Source organism: Mus caroli, chromosome 17 (genome assembly GCF_900094665.2).
Source record: "Mus caroli chromosome 17, CAROLI_EIJ_v1.1, whole genome shotgun sequence".
In the NCBI taxonomy this organism is placed as follows: Eukaryota; Metazoa; Chordata; class Mammalia; order Rodentia; family Muridae; genus Mus; species Mus caroli.
The window spans coordinates 48532277-48555394 of NC_034586.1; the positions used below are offsets into that span (position 1 = coordinate 48532277).

The window sequence follows — 23118 nt, forward strand, 5'->3', positions numbered from 1 at the left end:
GAACTCAGAAATCCGCCTGCCTCTGCCTCCCAAGTGCTGGGATTAAAGGCGTGCGCCACCACATCCGGCCACAGCCAGATTTTTGATCCTACGTTCAGAGCCCTAAAGGAAGTCTGCCATGCCAGAGCCTGGCTTTTGAGCAGCCAAGGAGGAGACATGAGCCAACATGGGGTGAGGCCTTCAGGTTAGCAGGGCCAGCACCTGTCTGTCACCCACTGAGCTGTTACTAAAACCTGACAGACCCCCTTTAATCTCTTCCTTAAATTTGGGAAGAGAATGGACAAACTGAAGTATTAGTTTTAAAACCCCTCTAAAAAGGTAAGCATGTGTAATAATAATGCTACAAATACGTCAACAAAGTTCACACTTAACTCTGACATAGGATTTGCTCATTTTTAGCATTTTTATACTGCTGGGCCACTGTACTCCCAAGACCATTGTTCTGCTTAAAAACAACTAAGTTCTGCAACCTATCAAGAACATTTTATATACACAAAAACACAAGATAACCTGGGGTCACAGGTAAGTTTTCCTAAGCAAAAGCTCAGAAGTCATTTGCCCTTAGTTAGGTAAACATCACATGCATGCTAACTAAATACAATCTGGAAACAGTTTGCAAAGTGGGATTTGTAGGTGACAATGTCTACAAAGCTCTATCAATAACACTGCTAAGATCACCCATGAAATCAGTGTGGAACAATCATATGATACCGCCTCAGTTTAGCAAAAATTCCTGAATTCTTGCAGTGTGCTAATTGTTGGAACAAGTAAAACTTAGCCCTAGGGCTTGTACTTGCTCAGCAGGTAAGGGCACTTGCTAATGACCTGAGTTCAACCCCAGACCCATGGGTAGGAAATGAGAACCAACTTCAGAACACTGTTTTCTGACCTCCTAACACAGTCAATTACAATGGTCTTTTTCCTTTATAGGACTTTTCAGAACAACATAGTGTTGGGTGCATGAAGGGTAGAGAGCTGGGGGTGCTGGAGAAAGGGGTGAAAGTGTTTAATGAGTTAACATCCTCTTGACACTGCATTGTCTAAGATATCCAATCTGTTTAAGGGACATAAATTGAAAACAGATTTATATATTGAAACACAAGTTTCAATCACCCCTCACTTTCATTAAAAGTGTCATAATTTTATAATGATTTTAAAGGGTGATGCTAAAAGTATCTATTAGATGAGTTTCGTGTGTGTGTATGTATGTATGTTTATATATATATATATATATATATATACACATATATATAGTCTTTTACATTTCACAAGTTTTGAGTTGTTTACACTAATACAGAAAAAGAAAAAGGAAAAGAGAAAGAAAAAGGAAAGGAAAAAGAAAAAGCCTGAATCAAAATATATCTAGGAACCAATTTTTCTTTTCTCTTTTCTTTTTGGTTTGGTCTTTCTTTCTCTTCTTTCTCTCTCTCTCTCTCTTTCTTTCTTTCTTTCTTTCTTTCTTTCTTTCTTTCTTTCTTTCTTTCTTTCTTTCTTTCACACAGGGTTTCTTTGTGTAACCCTGGCTGCCCTGGAACTAGCTCTGTAGACCAGGCTGGCCTCGAACTCACAGAGATCAGCCTGGCTCTGCCTCCCAGGTGCTGAGATTAAAGGCAGCTGCCACCGCCTGCCTACAAGCACCATATAGCACACATGAATGTGATTTCAAGCCTCTCATTTAGACAAACAACATGAGTTACTGTCCACTTTTGAACTGAGAAACTGAGAATTAATTACTCTTCATGGTTTTAGGGGCTGAGAGGACTAACCCATTAGTACCACTGGTCCTTCTACAGAGGAGGCAATCAGAGCCTGGAGAGTCAGCTGCTCACATTTCTGACAGTCATGATGCTTGAGCTAGCTCCCTAAAGTGATGGGGACAGGCAGTGACACAGAAACACGTACGTAAAAAGACAGGAAAAAATATAGCTGATGAAAGCGTTATTCTAAAAAATAAGAAAAAAAAAAAAGAGAAAAATATGAGCACAATTAAAAAGCAAATGAAACCTGGGCATTGATACACAGGCAGGTCCTGTGTGTCACAGAGCCCTTAACTTTCAGTCTGGCCCCACATTTTTGACAGTTTTAGAACAATCAGCAGATAATGTGACAAGTGTGGGACAGTCAATGGTGCCAAGCCATAGTTCACAGATAAGGATGAGATCTCAACCAGCAGTGGCAATGAAGTCTCTCAGCAGTGATGTCTAAGGTATCATTTGGTTTGCATCTTTAACCCTGGGAGTAAACTAGTAAACTAGATCAGCATTTCTATAAGAAAAAAAAAACAAAAAAACAAAAAACAAAATGATAGAATATTTTCTAATGAAAAAGATGATTAAAGAGAACAAAATTTTGAAGAATGAGAGAGAGAGAGAGAGAGAGAGAGAGAGAGAATATGAATGTGCGCAAGCAAGCACAAAAAGCAATGAGCCCCCTCCTGTACATACAAGGAGGGATTCTGCAACCTTGTGAACTGGCCACGATGACATCCCAGCACCCCAAAATAACACTGTACATTTGTATGTCTCTAGCGCCCTTCTTGCACGCATCCCAGGGTGTTTTATGATCTCTAGCCATGAGTTAAAACTAAAACCAAAGAAGCACATGCAATTCCTAATAGAACTATTTTTAAAATGCTAAAACAGAACAAATAACTTTTAAGTCTAGATCTAAAAGTCCCAACAGCCAGTGGTCCTTGCCTCAACTGGCAATGAGCTGCACAGCCAGGCTGCTACTCTCTCCTGTTATGTTAAAGGCTTGCTTATGTTTCTTTATACTCAGAACTTGCTATAATCATGCAGTTTTCCATGAAAGAGGGAGAAATTGGGTGTGTGTGTTTGTTTGATTATTCTGAACTGGAGGGAGGGAATTATGAATTTGTTAGGAGTCCAACTCTGCCATTAAACTAAAGTGAATTTAACAAGAAATCCAGATAAAACCAAACTTGAATTTCAGTACTAATTGAGACAGAAAATGTTCAAAAGCAGTCTAAAACTAGTTCTGTTTAACAAGAAAATCAGTATGATTAGCATGATTTGGTTGTCAGTCCTTTTTTTAACATTTATAAAGTAGTGTTTAATAGCTATTCTTTCAGATTAGGCCCTCTCCTAAGCCTTGGAAATATTCTTAGTCCATACATCAGAAGGAGAAGGACCATGCTCTTGTGAGATGGTAATTTTCCTTGTATTAGTGATCTTAAGGTCAAAGGTAACCTATTCAGATCTAAAACAAGGCCTGGGTCAAAAAAGATTATTATGTGAAAATGACATACTTACACATTATTAAACACTTGAAACTGGCATAGCTTGAACTCTTCAAATTTAACTACTGTGAAGAAAGAGCCTATAAAATATCTGAGATCAACTCTTTCAAGTTATCCAGTTGCTTTGTTAAAAGTTAGCTTTTAGGATTAGCAGATACGAAGGTTAGAAAAAGCTAGCCAGGTAACTGTAAAAATCCTACATATCTAATTCAGCTAAAAATGACCCTGCTTTTAGTCTTATGAAAAGAAAACTCACAGTTTAGAGGATGTTTTCTTATAGTTTAGATACACTGGAATATTGCTAGATAGGAAAGGTTAAGTGATGTCCTGAGTGGCTTAAAGGGACGGAAGTTAAATTATTAAAGTTGTGCCAATTCATATAACTACCATCTAGGGCTGGCTGGCTTACCAATTACATAATGCAGCCCACCACTGACAATGGTGGTCACCAATTAACAATAAAATAACAGCTAATTAGCTTATCAAGGATTTCAGTATCTGACAAAGCAAATACTAATAGCAAATATTAATAAGCAACCCCCCCCCCCGTGAGTTCAAGGCCAGCATGGTCTCACAGAGAGCTCCAGAATAGCAGGACTACGGAGGAAAACCCTACCTCCAAAAGACATAAGTGGATGGATGGATGGATGAGCCAGAGTCCATGGTTGGTAGGATCGAGGAAAAGCTTTGTAATTGTAAAAAATTGAGAAAAAAAAAATCCTCTAGGAATCTCCTCTCAAAGGTATATGGTGTTCAGCTACACATTTATAGCAATGCACTTGGAAGGGGCAAAGACATCAAACACAAAACTGTTCTTCAGGTTAACTGCCAGTGACATCCGGATCCATCAGGGTAGACCCATCCATTGATGAAAAGGCTTACACTTTGAAGCAAATCTGAGAAATTTAACTGCCCACTAGACCCAATAAAAATGCTAAACTTGAACTCTGGTCTTCAAATCATGGCCATCGTGAGCTTAATCACACAGACCGACTCTGCAGGTGTGAGGGGCTGAAGGGAAGTGACCAGAGCTGAGTGACTCTGGACCCTCCCAAATATCGTTTTATCCAGCAAATAATCCTACCCCCAACTTCCACCTCTATGATCTAAGTTGTGCCCTAAATATGCCCTAAATTACGGGCATGAAACAACAGTCCTTTTAAAGCAAGTCAACACACACACACACAAAAAAAAACAAAGCACAAAACACATGTGAGAGAAAATAATCCCAAATTAGAATAAACACAGTGGACACCTTGAAGTTTATCAACACTCCAAGAAAGGCAGTGTGTCGGGATACCTGGAACCACCTTTATCTGTGTGTGTGACCAAAAGAGACCCTAGGTTTAGCTGTGAACTCTGAGTGGAAATTTTCTATACAATTTAGTGTTGTCAATGGCACCCATTCAAACATTCTGTGCCCAAGGTTTCTCATCTGAACACAGGGCTAGAATTGTCTGCTACTTAGAATGAGAGAAATGCCGGGTACATCAAAAGTACCCCAAGAGTTAACTACACACTACATTTCATCTACTAAGAAGGAAGCCTGACACACCGGCAGCCTGTCAATATGTTTTAAAAGTTTAATATATATTTTGGAATGAACGAATGTATTAATATGTGAATACATTTCATAGTCTTATGTGAAATGTGATATATGAATACTGATGATATTCTTAGGAAAGGATAGGACTATTAATATTTAAAATTTTAAGAAATATGTCATTTCAGTCCATTCTAACTATAAAAAAAAAGTACAGGTTTAAAAAGAAAAAACATTTTTATATTCATACCCTAGGTTTTAACAGAGAAAACCTACTGAACCGTAAGTTTATCAAACGCCTGTGGAGATAACTCTCAAGGCTCAAGGAACTAGCCTACTTTCAGGCTAAGTGTCAGGAGAAGAGTGTATATCACTATGTTTTGCAAGCATCTGATACTAATAATTTTAAAATCCCAAATTTCTTGAGATGCTGTCAGGGAAAGGAGAGCTGAAAAATCACTTCTCAGGTGTGGCTTTCATAAATGGAATGTTCAAGCCTATTTCTATGTCTCTATGAATTGAAAATAAAAATGACAATTCACATTCACTTTACATAGGACTTGGCTTAGAGCTATCTTTTCTCCAGGTTTAAAGAAAAACAAAATGAAAAAGGAAACGGTCCCAATTCCTTTAAACGATGGAAACTGTGATGTGTGTGCGCACTTGCACACCAGCAAGTGTGATGAAGGAGGGGAGGTTAACAATCACGCGCAAAGCAGACTGAAATAAAATCTCTCAGGAATATCTGACCTCAGCATTTCTACAAAGAAACATTCATTAGGCAGAAGTAACAATTGACCTTTTACTTAAGGAACCTTTAATGAAATAATCTGTTCTTTTACCAATGCATGTTTTTATCTAATGTTTGATTGAATTCCGTATCTAAACCTCTAGGGAAAACAAGCATCAAATCTAATGTTTTATTGTAAATCAAAATATTTACTTTTATAAGTCCCAATTTACATCCTAAATCCATAACCCTGCAAAGTTTCATGACAACAGGCTTTTTTTTTTTTTGTTCCAGAATCAGACTGTTTTCTTCTCCGGAGCTGCCATTCAGCATGCAACAACCGACCTATCTCACCACATCCACTGAAACACGCAAAGACAACAACAAAGCATCCAATCTCAGATCTATAATGAGCTAAGCATTTTTAACATCCTAGAACATTTCACAAAAATAAACAAGCACGTGATGCGGAGAACTTAATAAACACATGTCACTCTGTTTGGGCAGATTTATGGCAGGAAAGAACTAACAGAAATAAAAGCCTGAGCTGTAAATCAAGCCACATACCCACTTATGGAATCTCTCTGCAGCTGGAGAAACCCTTAGAAATATCAGAGTAAACAGGGCTGCATCAAAACCTAAGCACCCGTTGTAAAGAATCAACACCTATTTTTAATGTACCACTGGGCGAGAACACAGGGCACATCAGTACCCAGATCAGTAATTAACCGGCACCTTGACTTTAACCTAGAGGGGCACCAGCTCCCACACTGCTAAAGGAGGAACCAAGGGAAAGATCCCTTCGACGTCTAAGATTCCAGGTTCAGCTGGACATTGGCTTAGCACATATCAGTCAATCCTCCAAGTGCTGGAGGCAATTGCTGAGCACCCCAGGCAAGGACTGGGTCCTGGTAAGACTCACTCCTAGTCCCTCCTTCCCTCTCCTGGCAATAGATGTTCAACTCAACATACTATTTAGAGATCCTGCAGCCCTGCTTCTTACTGGAATGTTTTAACACATTAGGCAAACATGTAAGGTCCATACAGTGAGATATACCTATTAAATAGTATGCTATATGTTCTCACGTAATCAATCAAAAATTGTATCCGAGGTGTGAACGTTAAAGCACCTCTGGGTATCTGGCTGCACTTTGAACATGAGCGGTATTTATTTGCTAGGAATTTTCAACATACTATTTCTATCATCAAACATCAAGTACAAGAGAAAGGAGAGGTTTGCAAACTCCATGTATATTCTGGGTGTATAGGTCTTAGGAAGCCTTTATCATTCATCTTTCCTAACTTTACCACAAAACCAAATGGGAAGTCACTAATAATGAAAACATTCTGAATATCAGATTCATGGACTCATTCTAGAGAAATAGATGATGATGTTGCAGAATATGAAATAACTTCATTTGGAGCTCAGTCTTTTCAAAATACTAATGTCAAGTATCTGTTGCTTCTGCTAACATATGCTTGCTTATTTCTAGAGATAGTTTTGGGGAAAGGAAGACTGCCATTGTAGCTGGGGTTGCAATTCCAGCCTCGGTCAGTCACTTAGCTATGGTGATGGGTCCTCTGGCTATGCAAGGCCATGTTTCTTTAGAAATTCACCAGCGTACCACTAGCTCCAAGACTAAGCCTTCGATTCCCTTTTGTCATTTGGCTTACTGTGATAACTGCCTAGGCTCAACTCATTTCTCATGGTAGCATTAAGCAAATCCATAATTAATGTACAAGCTACAAGAATGTGGAGTTCATTGCCTCACTGGCTGAATGTGACTACACAATAAATACTTGTACCAGGTCCTCTTGTCCAGCTCATTGAATAGACCTCTAGTCTTTGCCTGAGCTGACTTCCAAAACCAGTAGGACACTAGATCACATGAAGGTACAGGGTATTGCTGCATGGGGTATTTGGAATTCTTAGTAACAACACCATGGTTCATTCTAGGTCAGCCTTCCAATTTTCAAATGCTAATAACCAGGCAACATACTCTCTGGAGTTGTCTTCACCACATGGTCCCAGAAGTAAGTTGCTCTGCTTCACTGTGCCATCAGACTGACTTAACTATTGTAGATTCATTCAAATTACTTTTGTTTTCTGGTTATAGATTCACATCCTCTTTATTTCAACAGTGAGAAAAAGATAGCTGCTGATGGGATACATGAATTTATTTAAAAAAAAAAAAGTTTGGTCTCAAGAAAATGAACATTCAGTAATTCAGAGTGTCTGTGTAGTCTGTGGCTATACCTTGATCCAGAATTGCTCCTGTCCTAGAATTGCTAACTGAGATCAAAGCAGAACTGCAGGCCTCCAATGGAGCAAGGCTGAACACATGGACTACTGGGCAACAGCAGCGTAAAGTCCAAAGGTTTCCTCTTAAGGTACCCAGGAATGCTCAGGAGCCTTTCACAAAAACATACATGGAATGAATATATGCTCTTCAGCATCATAAAGACAAGCTAGGAAAAGCTAGTCACTCCAGAAATGCTTATGCAGAGTAATGCAAGTTCAAAGGACTGGCGGACTAATATTCAAAATTACATTTTAAACTTGAATTCAAAGAAAACTTTAAATGAGCACTCCAATTTTTTACTGTAACCTTTAATGTCCTCAGCAGAGGTGAGGGTGCTGAGGAGTGATAATGCTGTACCATACTCTATGGTGACTATCAGCTGTGACATCAGAAAGAATGTTTGGTTTTAAACTTGGCAAAAACCTAGAGTTTCCAGTCCTTTACCAAAAACTCATTCCAGAAAATGAAATTCAACAATAATAAATCTGTCTCATTTCAAGAAGAAAAGAATAGGAGTCCATTTTTAAAAAGTGAACTAATTCTTCAAAATTGGTTGTAAACTCCTTATGGGCAATAATTATGGACCTTTTGTTCCAGGAAAGAGATTTCTTATATTTATAATTAACATACATACATAATTTACAGTTATTTTCAGCAAACACTTTCTCATTTTGTTGTACTCGAGCAAGCACCCTACAATAGTAGCATGGTCTCCCGCAGCCAGCATTCGGAAGCTCTGCACAGGAACACTGATACTAGCATCCCATAACCCAAGTGAGAAGAAGGGCATGCCACTGAGTCCGCTTCAGAGAGGGCTCAGAGTATTCAGAAGTAAATCTAAGGATGAGCTGGCAGAGTGCAGTGTCTTCTGCCAGACTGCTTTTCCTAGGTACAGTCCCTACCCCACCAAGGGAGAGAGGACATCAAAACCTCTGGTTCAGAATCAGCCAGGCAGATTTTCAAAGGTCACCAGTGGTCAATCACTTAGCATTTTAAACAAATTCTTGCTGCAGATACCAGTTGCTTGAAACCAGGGATCCCCATCAGATCTCAAGTGGTAGCTCGCCCATGACTTCCTATTATTTATGACACGCTATGCTGAGTACCTGTGAAAGGGGGCACTCCTTGGCCAACGAACTCTGGTTCATATCTTTCAGTAAGTCCTTCAGAGCGTTCCTTACTGTGGTGTGCGACCATTGTTCAGGAGGCAAGTCTTCTAGTTTAGGGCAACTATTTGAGACACAGATTAGAAAGAGGATTATTACAGGATTGCATCCCGCTGCAGAACATTCCTTTAAGACAGACAGATTTCATTTTGCGCATCAAACAGATGCATCTGGAGATTGCTCTCGGTCTCCTGATTGTTCCGATTAGTTAATTACTTTATACAACACATCTGCTGTATCGATGCATGAATTATACATCAGCTGCCTGTGGTGGCTATTTTTTCATGTTACTTCTACCTTCCTGCTCTGATGCGCTTGGGAAGACAATTTAAGGTGTACTGCTTTCTCACAAGCCACGGTGAAAAGCATTAACGTATTAACTGATTTCCTCCCATGACTCCGTTCATACGAATTAAAATGACAAAAAAATACATATATAAATAAATAAGATCATGGCAAAAGCGAATAAGGCATTCTTTCACAAAATGTACACAGATGGCACTGTTCATGATATGCAAAAATATTTTTTTCTTAAGTAAACTTTATGTAAAATGCCTTCTTGTAATGCATCATTTAATTGACTAAAAGTAAAAAGTCCTATCTTTTGATAGCACATAGGAAAAAAAAAACATAAATTTCGGGGGGGAGGAAGTAAATTTTAAAGTCATATATTGAAGTTGGAGAAAATAACAGAAGGGGTAAAGTTACCAAATTAATTTGGATGAGCATGTCTCAAACGATGAGTAAATAAAAAACGCAAGCTGGCCCAAGAAGCTTTCCGTCCACACAGTAGGAGGGAGACTATGTCCCTGCCTGGACTCACCTGTGTAACTGGATTTTGAGGGTGACCACATGATACACATCTTGAAGCATGTCTGCCACCGTGGCATCAGGGGCATCTGTCACATACGACAGTGGAACTGGATTCCACTTCCCAACCTGGATGAGCCCTAGTCCAGATAGAGAGGGGACATGCTTAGTGCTGGCTCTCAGGCCCAGCAAAAGACTGCTGCGCTCTTGTGCATTGCCCCCACCACAGCCAACAGTGTTACTTCTGTTCGAATGCTTCTCTTTCCCTCAAAAAGGCAGGTCAATGAAGATATTCACAGCCTAGCTTTCCAAATTGTGAAATTATGTAAATGACTATGGGGTTGTTTATTATTTTGGAAATAAATACCAATCAATAAAACCCATGCATCAGGCCACATTGTCCTAACTTACAGGAAGTTCTAATAAGACATAGCTGAACCGGTTCTAAATGGCTTTATGATTTAGATAAGATTCCCTATTGCAGTGGGAATCAGCATTGAAAAATACTTTACAGCCTATAAAACCATCAGAAACAGAATAAAAGAAACAGAACTAGATATTCAGTCATAAATGCAAATTGACTCTCAACAGTCCATCTGCTCAGATACGCTCCTCACTTCCTTGTGGGTCCTCAGTGGAGCAGATTATTAAGGTCAATAAGCATCCTAATGATTCAGCTGAAGTAATTTAAAAAAAAAAAATTTACCTCGACATTCCACATGAGCAAAATGTGTGTTAACTAAACCAAACTGAATTAAGCCAATTTTTAAAGCCACAGCCTATAAGGAACCAACATAAAACACAGGCTGTAGCTCTCTGAATAAAATGTTCCCTGCTTTGTCTGAGAGGCAAACAGGAGGACCAGCAACTTCCCAGCCCCACAAATGCATCCATTACCTTTGGCTTGGGCAGCAGAGCTGTGTGAGTAGCCTAGAGACAGACAGCAAGGCCATCTCTATCAGCTGGTTGAAAAGCATATCCTTTCTCACCAATACGAATTCCGCGTGCTCCTCCTTGCAATCATACTCAATGGCGTTTTCATAATGTTCCACCACGCAGAAAACTGGTAACATGGTTCCTATCAAAGAGACAGAGAGGAAAAGATAGAAAACCAACAATCTTCAGAAACAGTCTGGAGGGAGGAACACCTAAGCTATGAAACTAAATCTTCACCACAGTGAGAGGAGCCACAGAGCTTCCCAGGCAGGCTTCGGGGAGACACAGGCACACAGACAAACATGCAGTCATTTACTGTTTGAAAGTTACACAGGAAAGACTTTAACTTCCTTTACGGTGTACCTGCTCATAAGGTAACGTGGCCTCGCCATTCATTTTAATAGTGCATCTTCCAAAATCAGTGAACGCAGTGAATTACTTTTCTGATCAAACAGTAATGCTGACGAGAGACAGATAAGTGTCTGGTCTGATTTGCTTTAACAGCTACACAGTACGCAAACAGAACCCACTGCAGTTGTCTTCGAAGAACCCACCTTCTTCCTGCATACACACTTCTGTTAATAATAGGCTTTACCTGCTTGCGCCCAAATTATCTGAATAGACAATGATTTTTCGGCCTGGTTTTCAGCATTTCCTCGAACTGGTTCCATAAAAGAAACACAAAATGTAACCACACCGATGCTCATAGACACTGTTTGAATGTACAGAACGAACAAAAAAAGAATACTTCTATCTATGACTACCCATTTCATCTATCCAGGAAAAAGCCACTGACAGCAGCCATAAGTCTTAAACATTAACAATTTCTGCTGCAGTAAATATGGTAAAAATGACAGAGTGTAAAAGGAAAGCTGGCCTTCCTGCGATCCAGGAGAGGCAGACTCTGCGTGGGGTCTGCTGCTTCTCTGTTGGCTTTACTTTCACCCAGTGCAAGAGCTCAGTGACACAGGCCACAGGACTGTTGGGAAGGAGGCTTGGTCCAGAAGCCGGAGTCCACCTGCAGTGGCACTTAAGGTACTAATGCAGTACGCTGTCAGACTTCCAACAGCTCCAGAAAAGGGTTAAAAACAGATGCATCTGAACAGTACTGTGGCACACTGCCAGGAGAGTATCATCTTTAGCATAAATGATGACAAGGGTTACTTTAACAGGGCACCCAGGATCCCCAATTAGTTCCACAGTATCCCTGCCTGCGTCGGCTCTATACTCTGGACTTGTACTGAACTGGCAGAACCCTAACTTCTGAGGGTGTGAGCTGCCCATCCCCTGCTCTGAGGATCGGCATGGCATTTCCCTACTGCCTGAGAGGCCCTTTACAAATCCTCTATTTGCTGGTTTCTGCTGAACAAAAGCCGGCCATAAAACAGCTCCATCTTTCCACATGTGTGTCTTCACCTAAGCTCTGCGAAACCATTCACAGGAGACTCCAGCTCTGACAATTAAACCCCTTTAGGTTTACTTAGAAAAGCTCACAAACTCGTTCGGAAGTACCAGCAGGCTAGGCATGAAACACAAGCCGCAGAGCTTGCCAATATTCTTGTCATTCATTCAGCTGTTTTATACCAGAGAGAGAACCCGTCAGGGATCAGAAGAGAACTTGGGGAGACCGCAGCAAAAATAGCAATATGCAAACTGGTGATTTCTTCCTTGGCTTGAAGGTATTTTGGCAAAATCTCTTAAACAAATAAAAACACCCAACCCCTTTTTCTTAGTGCTTTCTCAGCTTAGCCACAATTTTTATCTAGCACCTGTCAAACAGAAACCAAGCACATGAAAAATAAGATTAAAAAAAATAATAAAAAAACAAAACCTCCCAAAAGACTTCTGATTTTTTTTTTTTTTTTGCTGTTTGTATTGAGCACAGACCCTTCTAGAATTAAACTGTATTTCTCAGATAATGTAATTTTGAATGCAATGCATTTCTTAAAGCATTTGAGGAGTGAGATGACCACACTCTAGCTCATAGCTCCTTCTCCTCACTACTGATGTCTGAGGAGTTGGGGTTTGCAAGCCAAAATCATGTATACTGCATTTTCCTCTCATGGAATCAAACAGAGGTGTCAAATAGCTTTTCAGACCTCTGCTCTATGAAATAACTGAAACCTTTTCAAACCACTGAAACAGCCTGGATTGACTCTGTGTTTAATTGATCGAATTTAAAGGTGCCTTATAGATAATAAAGGTGGCTGCGATACGGTAGCAACAGGATCATCTAATTGCAAATCCGGTGCTAGATCGTCTCGAGAACTGTCACGGTTGCCCTCCTGTTACTAGGAGTAATGTTAAACAGGAGCCTTCGCTGGACTGCCTGATTATTCGAGCTGGTGTTTGGCCAGACTTCCAACGACTGCAACTTCATAGCCTTCCTGCTTTAGACAGGGAGCACTGGTCACTGCTGCAAGCTAAAAATACCCCATGATTTAAACCTGAAGGCAGTCTTACAGGCTTTTGCTGGAGGTTCATGAGCCTGTGTAAACAGCACGGCAGCCATAAGGAGCAGGGAAGTCTGTAGAATCCTTGTCTAAAACTGTCCTGGCATTAAAGTTTGCTGTGCAAATATCACATAATACCAGAGACAGCTGAAATCTCCTATTTAGGAATTTATGGAACTTCTGTGTTTGCAGGCGTCAGAAAGTCTTTTTTTTATAGAGCCTCAGCACTACACAGTACAATATTAATGCACTCTGTTTGAAAAGCCATAATAAATTATATTTTTAATGCTCTTACCCTGGCTTAAAGATGCATACATTCTTGGCAAACAATCAATAAATAGGGTAATCATGAGTAGAGGCCAAAGAATTTGCTGAAGGGCTGTTTTTCCATTTTTAATAGATAAAGATCTAACAATACGGAGTGCTGTGTCTGTTTATTTCAGGATCAATATATTCTTTGTTTTCGCCAAACCAAGGAAAAAAATAAATGATTGTATGATAAATATGATAAATGTTATGCATCAAACACAATGAAATTCCTCGGCCTCCTAACTTTCTCTGCTTAGTATTCGTGCTGAGTAAAAGATGGCATTATTATTCTTTGCTTAGCAAATGCAGAAAAAATCTGAGTCCTACATGTTATTCAATGACAAAATAAAGACCCCTGTGAGGCATACAGGGTATTCCACACAGGAGCTGACTTGTAGGGACAGCAATGTCTAACACAGGCAAAGTTGTAAAAACTCCATCTATTTAATATTGGTAGAAAAATCACGTGTTTGCATTTTTCCCCTTTATAAACTTGCCTAAATCTTCCTTCCCTTTACCAAAAATACTCAAAATTAAAAACCAGAATCAGCAAATTGTTTAAAAAAAAAAACTGTTAAATAATAACTTTGCTCTTCAAAAAAATAAACCACAATAAATTACATCAGAAATCTTTGTTCTCTTGTCAGGTCCATGTCCTGAAAATCCCCTTACAGTTAGTAATCTCAGGAAAAACCTATGGTGATTCTCAGACAACCTCAGTCTCTTACCCAGGATCAGCTCAAACAGCAGCTACCTGCACATCCATAACTGCAGCAGTGTCTCCAAATGGACCTTGCCTAGACGAAGACCATGACACGGAACTCAGACTTTTTACTCTTCAAATTTCCCAGTGCTTCCAGTCTTAGGAAGTGAGAGGCACCCCTCAAAACCAGCACACATGCTTTCAGAACCTGACTGAAACCACAGCCCAGAATGCCATTTAATTTCCCATCAGAAAGAGACCTAGAAAGAGAATATGCCCAGCATGTTCCAGCCCTACACCTCCACACAGGGTGGCCTTGGGCAGACATCAAGCAGCTTTGCAGGATTGATTGGCGAGTATTTACCTTTCCTAAGGTTGGTTTTCATGAGATGGCCCGAGTGTTTCAAAGGCACTCCCTGCATCTTTCCACCTGTGCTCCCAAGCCTTCCTCTTCCTAGTGGGCTCCCGTTCTGCTCCAGGCGGGCAATCTTGGCGGGTGGACCCTTCGGATCACTCCCATTGTTAGACATTTCTGAATGTTCTTTCCCCTGAGTTGCCTCGTTCAAATGATCCATACTCAGTCACTGCCTTACAGATCACCTGCCAGAACTGGAAAAGAAGACGTTATCAGTGGGTGGAGGTCTATAGTTATGCCTGCCCCATACACGTCTTATCCCTAGACATTTCCCTCCACAAACACATCTGTGCAACTATGTAATGATCTAAAAGACTGTGCTTCTATATAAATCAACAGAAGATTATGGAATCTGTACTGATGTACATGAATTAAAAAGTGATTTCTCATCTAAAACTAGGAGGAAAATGGGCTTACTTTCAGAACAAGGCTAATCACAAGATAAAAAGAAAATAAAAAATTATACTCATGTACTCTCAGTTTTAAAATTAAAAATCCATGACAAACTGATTATAAGACGTTTAATAAAGAACGGAAGGATTACCAGTGAAAAGACGAAGCTTATTAGATGCTTACATTCTAACATACATTTCAATCTATGTTATAAATGGAAACCTCAGCAGAGCCCCACAAACACCCAAATGCTTTTTAGTTTGCCACTTGGCTTATGAGCTAAGACAGCAAAAAGTTTTCTACTATCTTAAGTTTCAAGAGTCCTGTGCTGTTAAAGATCTCAAGCCTCTGGTCAAACATGTGACTGGATCATGACACCCCCTAAGCGCACCCCTAATGGTGTGAAGGGCTTCTTCAAATGGCTTAGGACTTTTAGCAAGACAACTTGTCTTTTGGAGTTAATATTTTATTTAGGTGTCCATTGCTAACTGGATGCTGTTAGTAATGTAAATAGAAAAAAAACCTGAATATATGAAGCTCACAAAAAAAAATACTAACAGTATTGATAAAACACAGTCTCTAGTAATAAAAAGTAACTAGTATGCAAAGGAGTTAGCATCTAATAATTTCAGAAAAACGTTAATTTTCAGTTGTATTAAATATTAGAGTTCAATTCTGAATACTGTTCATAATAAAGGAATTGGTACAATAAACTGAAGTTATTTCTAAACTATAGTTTTAAATAGGGCTATGTTATAAACTTCCATCAGCCTTGAAGTATTGGTAATATTTAGGAAAGCCAGAGAGAATATAACATCACTTTTTCCAAGTGGCTAGTATTCTGAAGTATCCTATATACTTTTAAAAATAATTGTTATACGCTAACTCTTTGGATCTGGATCAGCTGAGATCCAGTTTGTATTAGCATGGCTTTTCTGTATACAATTTTCTCTTGCTAAGTCCATCCTACTTGGTCCTATATGATCAAGTCATGGGAACAGGCTTTCAATCTGGGGGCTTAAGACAACCTTAAGAAGGCCAATCCAAGAACTCTAAAGTTTGAGAAATAATAAGTTACTTATCCTTGTACTCAAGGGTGACAAGCTAACAACTGAAGGTTTACCCTTGGTGGAGGTCCCATCTGTTTTTGGTTTTGAGATCCATTAACAATAAATGCATCTTTTTAAAACTACTTGTTATCAGGATCACTGTTTCCCATTGTATTAAGCTGCAGTCTAAAGCCAAAAGCAGAGTGATGTCTATGAACTTATTTAAAACATTCTTTATGTGGCATGTGAATCACAACGCAAAGCTGATTCTTCCAAAACTGGTTGCCTTGCCCTAGAGCAGAAGACAAATTTTGAAACATAGGAATTGAACAGAAAAAAAAAAAAAAAAATTAACCCCTGAGGGCAACTTATGAGAAAAAAGGGGGCGGGAATTCATACCAGCATCAAAGTTAATACTACAGAACATATTAGGTAATCACGAGGCTCAGCAGCACCATGAGCTGCACAAGGAAGGGATGGACTCCAACTTACTTAATGTATTGACTGTCAAAGCATCACATAGGTCATGAAAACCTGTTTCTTGAATACACATCTAAAGCGTCTACTAGACACTAAGTCAGTCTCTAAAAGGTTTGCATTATAAAGCAAAATTACATGCACATAAAACACTCAATTTAATACTCCTTTAAACTCTATGCCATGGCAAAAGTTCACCAAACCTCAGGTTTGAGCTGAATCCAGCCATTGCCAACAGGCCTCCCTGGACAACAGCTGGGTCTAACTCTGGTCTCAACCAAAGCTCAGCTCAGGAGTCTGAGTTACATCTTTTAAAAGCCATTTTAGAGCAGTGTATGGATGGCACCCAGAAAGCAGGCTACTTTCCCCAAACCCCATTTCCCTGTCCATAAAATAAGACCACAGAGGATCCTTCCTGGAATGAGCTGATGAACTCCATCTCAGTAATTATTTCCTTTAAAAAGCAGGAAATAAACGCACGCAATTCTGATTTTAATAAAATATTTTTTTTCTTTTTTCTTTTCGTCGTGAGATCCTTTTCAAGAGTTCCTCTTAGGGTCCTTTCCTTGCCCAACAGAACCCCAGTAGCACATTTGAAGAGCCTGTGCCCTTATCCATTCCATATGGCCGGCACAATCCAGGCCAAGCTTTCACTGTGACCTTTTAAAGAGACAAAGAAACAAACTACTATCTAGCAACAGCAAAGCTGCAGTTTTACTGAGTGAAATTAGCAAAACCGACCTGAAACTCACCACTTCAAAACTTGACAGCATATAAATAACAAAACAAAGGAGATTTCCTTTGCAGCCGGGGTTCTTGAAGTGAAGTTCAAGACTGGTGTTTTCTATGTCCTTTTTATTATTATTATTATTATTATTAAAAAAAAAAAAAAGCAGCAGACCTGAAGGCGACTTCCCCTGAAATTGTATTATTTTCTCTTCCCTTACCCCCCGCCCCGCTAGGCGGGGGAAGGGCAAAAATAAACGTCTAGAAGGGTAGATATGGGAGGAGGGGGTAAAAGAAAAAGTCACAATTCGAATAACAGCATAGCTAGCTTGTAAAATGTCTAACCTCGGAGAAGGGGTTTGGAAGGGGAGGAGGGGAGAGTGGGAAGTAGGGAGGAGGGAGAAGGTAAAATTGATCTGACAAGTGATTCGTGGGGGGTGGGAGGGGGGAGTCGTAAAAACAAAGCGGAACCCTTTAGGAGCTGTACACTGGTGGTACTGGGGAGGTGGTGAGAGGAATCTCTTTAAAAGAAGGAAAAAAATCACTGCGGACAAGAACCCCAGAAAGGGTGGGGAAGAGAAATTTAAAAAAAAAAAAAAAAAAAAGGTACCCTCGCCCCCTCCTCCCGCTGAGCTTCTGGGAGAGCGCGTAAAGTCGGCTTGGTGTCACCCTCGCCAGACTCGTCCGAGACCCGGGAGCCTCGTGGAAAGGCCACCTCGCTTTCTTCCCAGCCACCCCCTCCCCCTCCCCAACAATCGCGACTGCGATTAACAAACCTTAAACTTTTTCCCCACCGCCTTGCACCCCCACTGAGGGTATCTAGCAGGGGCCTGAGAGGGTGAGGGGTAGAGGGTCGTGCCAAGAGCCCCGGGAAGGCACTAGGAGGCCACTTGGGAGGCCGGCGTCACCGACAACAACCCCGGGGACCCTCTCCCAGCCCATGGACGCGGGGACCCGGAGCGCCCGGGAGCATCGACGGGGAGGGAGGAGCAGGGGGGAGGGGGAGATCCGAGGGCAACCCCGCCGCCGCCTCCTCCTCGGCGGCCACTCGCTCCCCGCCCCCTCCCCCCAAAAGTCGCCAAGCTCTCACTCAGCCCGAGTCGGAGGTAAACAAGGAGGTCGACAATGGCAGTGGGACTTGGGGGCGCAGCCGCCGCCCGGAGGCCCCCCAAAACTGATGCAGAGTTGCGCGGAGGGCGGCGGGTGCCCGGCTGCAGGCGGGGTCCCCACGCGGGCGGCGAGGCCGGAGTCGCCGGCGGCCCGGGAGAGGCGCGCAGGGGTCTGCGCGCTCGTGTGAGCGTAGCTCCCCGGACGGCTGCCCGTCGCTCGCTCGCTCGCTCGCTCGTGTCCCCTCGCGGCCGCTCTGCCCCCATTAAACCAAGAGTTGACTCATCCCGGCCGCGGTGGCCGCTGCCGTGCCGCGCTGGGCTCCGCGCGTCCTCCCGGGCTGCAGCCCTCGCCGCCGCCGCTGCTGCCGCCGCCGCCGCTGTGGCTGCCGCTTCTTCCTCCTCCTCATTTTAATGCGAGGCACCGGCTGGCAGCGCAGCCTCCTCCCGGCCGCCCGCAGCCTGCTACCCCGGCGGGGCCGCCGCGTCCCGGGCGCGGGAGGGGGAGCGCGGGCGGCGGGGGCAGGGTGCGGGAGGGCCGGGAGGGACCGGGCTCAAAACCCGGGCTGGAGGGCCGGGATCGGGGGAGGGGCGGGGGCGGCGGCGGCGGCCCGGGAAGAGCTGAGTGGGGCGCGCGCTGGCGGCCGGGCGCGCGAGCATCCGTAATGAGCCGCGAGCGAGAGGCGGGCGGCCGGCCGAGTGTACACAATGCCCGGCGGCCGGGGGCGCGGGGAGGATACGGAGGCGCCCCGGGCAGGTGCGTGCGGGCAGCGCGGAGGAGGGGGACCCAGAGCCACCCCGGCGAGACGGGGGCGGGGGCATGCAGGTGTCACTTGAGGTGGGCAAGCAGCAAGTCGTGGCTGGATGAAAGAGCCCGGTGTAGTGCCTGGGTAGTAGGGCAAGACAGGCGAAAAGCCTGGTGACGCTCGCCCTGGTACTTATTCTCAAAGGAATGTGGTCTCTTAAACTGCCAAGAGTGACATGCAGTAACAACTGAGTAAGGGCTTTGAGAACAAGTCAGAGACAGAGATACTTTGGACTTCTGAAACACGCGGCCCGTAGTGCTGGAGTTAAACTAAATTTGGGTCACTGGAAACACACACCTGACTTGCTATTACAAAGGAAAAGATGTCATCACTCTTAAAATACTTCACACCGGGCGAATATAGGAAAGTTTGGGTTAGTGAGTTCATCTGCTGTGGCAATAAGTACTTTTGTCGTCAGAAAAAGATCTCCAGTTACATTATTGGCCATTATTACACAGTATGACCTTCATTAGGTAATTTACTAAAAACAGTCCACATAAAAATGCATCTTTTAATCACTAAGGTTTGTCCCACCCGAAAGCAGATCATCAAGCAAGAGCCAAGTGTTATATTTTGAAGAACTGTTTTTGAAGAATACAGTAGTAGGGGAAAGATGTGTAGAACTGAAAAACACTATGTGATACATTTTTTTTTTAAGCAACAAGTTAGGACAACCGCAGAGATAAGGACGAGATATGCAAATGAAGCTCTTTAAAGCGACCAATACACTCTCAGGCACACTGTTTACACTCGAAATCTAAAAAAAGGCAGAAGGTAAAGAAGGAGAAATTACTGCCTCCTGGGGTGGGCTAGGGGGTGCAAGTTTAGGAGGAGCACAAAGAAAATAGATTGCTCCAAGAGCACCCAGGTTCGACCACAAACCGGAAAGGTTAGTCAAAATTGAGGAAGGCAACGGTGAATCTTGGCACCAAAGCCTTGAGAAAGGGGAAAAAAAAAAAAACAAAAAAACACCAGCATGCGATAGCAAGGCAGAAACATACCATCCAAAACAGAGGAAGTTTAAACCACCTTCACCACAAAAGCTAAGAGTACATTTTTTTTAAAGTTGAAATGTGTGGGAAATGTGGAGGCTATTTACAGTATAATAATCAATAAGGAAAATACAAATACAGCCAAATATAGCACTTGCGTGGGAGTCTGTATTGTGACTAGAGGCTAAACTTATTTTGAAAGATATTTGATATTTAAAAGAACAAACATGATTATCTTGATAAGAACCATGATGTTTTTCAATAGGATACATTAAACTTTCAGTCTCCAATGTGGATAACTGAATAGTCCTTCAAATTGGTAATGCCTGACATGTTTCCCTGAAACCTGACCTTCTTAGTAGGAACAGTGTGTTCTAGTGTCATGCTGGATGAATTAAGAAACAATAATAAAGAGAGAGAGAGAGAAAGAAATTATACAGGCCTACAAAGGCAGCAATATGTCACTTGCTAATGCAACTCAACTTCAATTGAATTCTTAGAAAAAAAAGAAAGAAGGAAGAAGGAGCAGACTAGCTAGCTGTTGGTCAAGACAAATTCTGAGCTAAAAGACAAGAGCACTAAAAACAAACAAACAAACAAACAAACAAAGGTTTCTGAGATGTCGTATTACAAGGGAATGAAAATACTATGTTTCTCCAATCATTTTACACAAATAAATATGACAAAAGGACTCCTGGTTGCCTCAGTCTCCCAAGGACCTGATCCATGCTGGGCTGACGTAACCTGGGAAATTTTAATCTTAACAGCACTCAGGAACCACAACCTATTCATAAACAAAAATCATTAAAGTATGGAATAAAGACTAACATGGCCTTGGGGGAATGGTAGAATGAATGAGCATAATGGCATATAATAATGACTTTATTATAAAGAGTAACAGTATAGGAGAGTCATCAACCTATCAGTCATACACATATCATCTTTTTCCTCAAGCAATTATTTTCTTAAAGAATAAAGTATATGTCTTAAAAAATGGCCTGGGGAGAATGGCACACAGGCTGAGACCTAGTGATGGGCTGTACTACTATATATGCTCAGGAGTGTGTGTGTGTGTGTGTGTGTGTGTGTGTGTGTGTGTGTGTATGTGTGTGTGAGATCTTCCTCTTTAGTAAACTCACTATAGGTACTAAGTAATAATCGGTAAAATTCAATCAAAATAATAAGAAAAAAAGGAAATTATATCACCTTCCAAGATCTATGCGATTATAATTGGTTCTGTTGGAGGCAAAAAAATACTACCTAATTCTACAGGGACAGCTTATCTTTAGCCCAAAAGATTCAAGCAATTGTTGAAAAAAGTTAAAATAAGGTTTATAAATCTTGCTATCCAACTGGAGAATTTCAGCAGCAGCCTAAGACCTGCAGCCCCAGTGCATGTACTATGCAGCACATGGATACCATCAAAACAGTGTGTCAATATTCTCTCCCATGAAAAAAGGCCTATGAACTGCATACACAAAGGAAAGGAGCATGAACTAGCATAACAAATACACAAGATTTTTAAAAACTTCATGAAAGGACTGCTGCATGCTTCAGATGTTCTCCGAAGGTGTTAAGACACATTTAGAGTTGTGAATGGTGTATATAGTCTTAATAAACAGAGAAGGCATTTAGACCCTGAATGCTTTCAGATACTGCAGTTCCCCTGGTGACTGTTAATGAAGCAGCACTCACCACCATAATGCTTTCTATGGACATGGTTTGCCTTGGTTTATCTTTTTAAATTCAAATACAGTTGGCTGTCTCCACTCAAAGCAGTTCCATCTATGCAACGCGTTGCTCTCTGTCATGTCAGCTCTTTGTTTTTTGGCTTTGGCTGCACATGGTGTCTTCTATGTATGAGTTTCTGGGGACATGGTCTGTGTGGGCCATATAAGGATGTCTATTCCAGGCCATATGTTTTGCTGTTATATGTCTCATTTTGTCTGTCTGAGATGTCAGTACTGATTTCTACATGTTTCTTGAATGGACCAAACACCACTTTGCTAGTGCCAGGTGGGAAAGGGTGGGGCTGTAGCCCAAACAACTTCATCAAAATATATTTTCATGAGGAAATGCAATATCCTGTAAATATTTGCAGCATCTTATCTCATATTATCTATGACCAACATCATGGCAACTGCTTACAGTTTAAGAAAGCAGCTACTTGCTCAAGTTCGTAAGTTTGAAGTCTATGTCTTAAATGTAGCTTTATAAGGTACCTGCCTTTGGAGGTCATGGCAGGGCATATACTGACTTACTCTGCTATCTGTGGCTTCTGTAGCCAACTTGACCCAGTCTTGAACATGAAGTTCAAGTGCACTGCCTCATAATTTCCCTTACTAAAGTCCTTGACTAATCTTACAAGTTATGGGTCCTAGTATTTCTCAAAATTAGTATTTCTAGTATTTCTCAAAATTAGTATTTTATTAGTATTAGTAGAAATACAATCATTAGTATTAGTAGAAATACAGTCATCACCTAGCCACCTGAGTGATTATTAGTGAAGTAAACATATCCCTTATCAGACTGCAAGTCCTTTGAGTGCAGAAGTCTCCAGTAGTTACCATAGATCAAGAACTGGTTGCAGTATTCTTGCAATATTTGCATTATGACTGCATAGAGAGGAGCAAGGAGCCCTCCGTGTCCTTTGCAACCAATCTTCACCATTAACTGCACTGACAGGACTTTCTAAGTAGTGCAAAAGCGAGGAACCAGGAATAGTGCAGAAGATGGTTACATCACTTAATTTTCAATGAATTAACATTACATAAAATTTACAAGTTAGTTCCTTCATCCCACTTCAAGTGTCTCATGGTCCCCATGTGGCTAGCATCTCACATAATGGCACAGTGTAGATTATATATAACACTTCCCCATTACAGAAAGTCCTACTGGAGAGCATTTACCTAAAGAACTCCTGTAAAAGATGACTGAGGCCA

At 41.5% G+C, this 23118-nt stretch overlaps 1 protein-coding gene across 1 annotated transcript in view; it reads right to left on the reverse strand.

Moving 5' to 3' along the window:
* Satb1 (SATB homeobox 1) overlaps window positions 1–23118 on the reverse strand; it is a 97012-nt gene that overhangs the window by 58091 nt on the left and 15803 nt on the right. Inside the window, 5 exon segments of the mRNA XM_029471561.1 lie at window positions 8942–9065; window positions 9825–9951; window positions 10709–10751; window positions 10753–10889; window positions 14577–14821. Of these exon segments, the coding sequence (XP_029327421.1) occupies window positions 8942–9065; window positions 9825–9951; window positions 10709–10751; window positions 10753–10889; window positions 14577–14787 (642 nt within the window). The 5' untranslated portion in view covers window positions 14788–14821.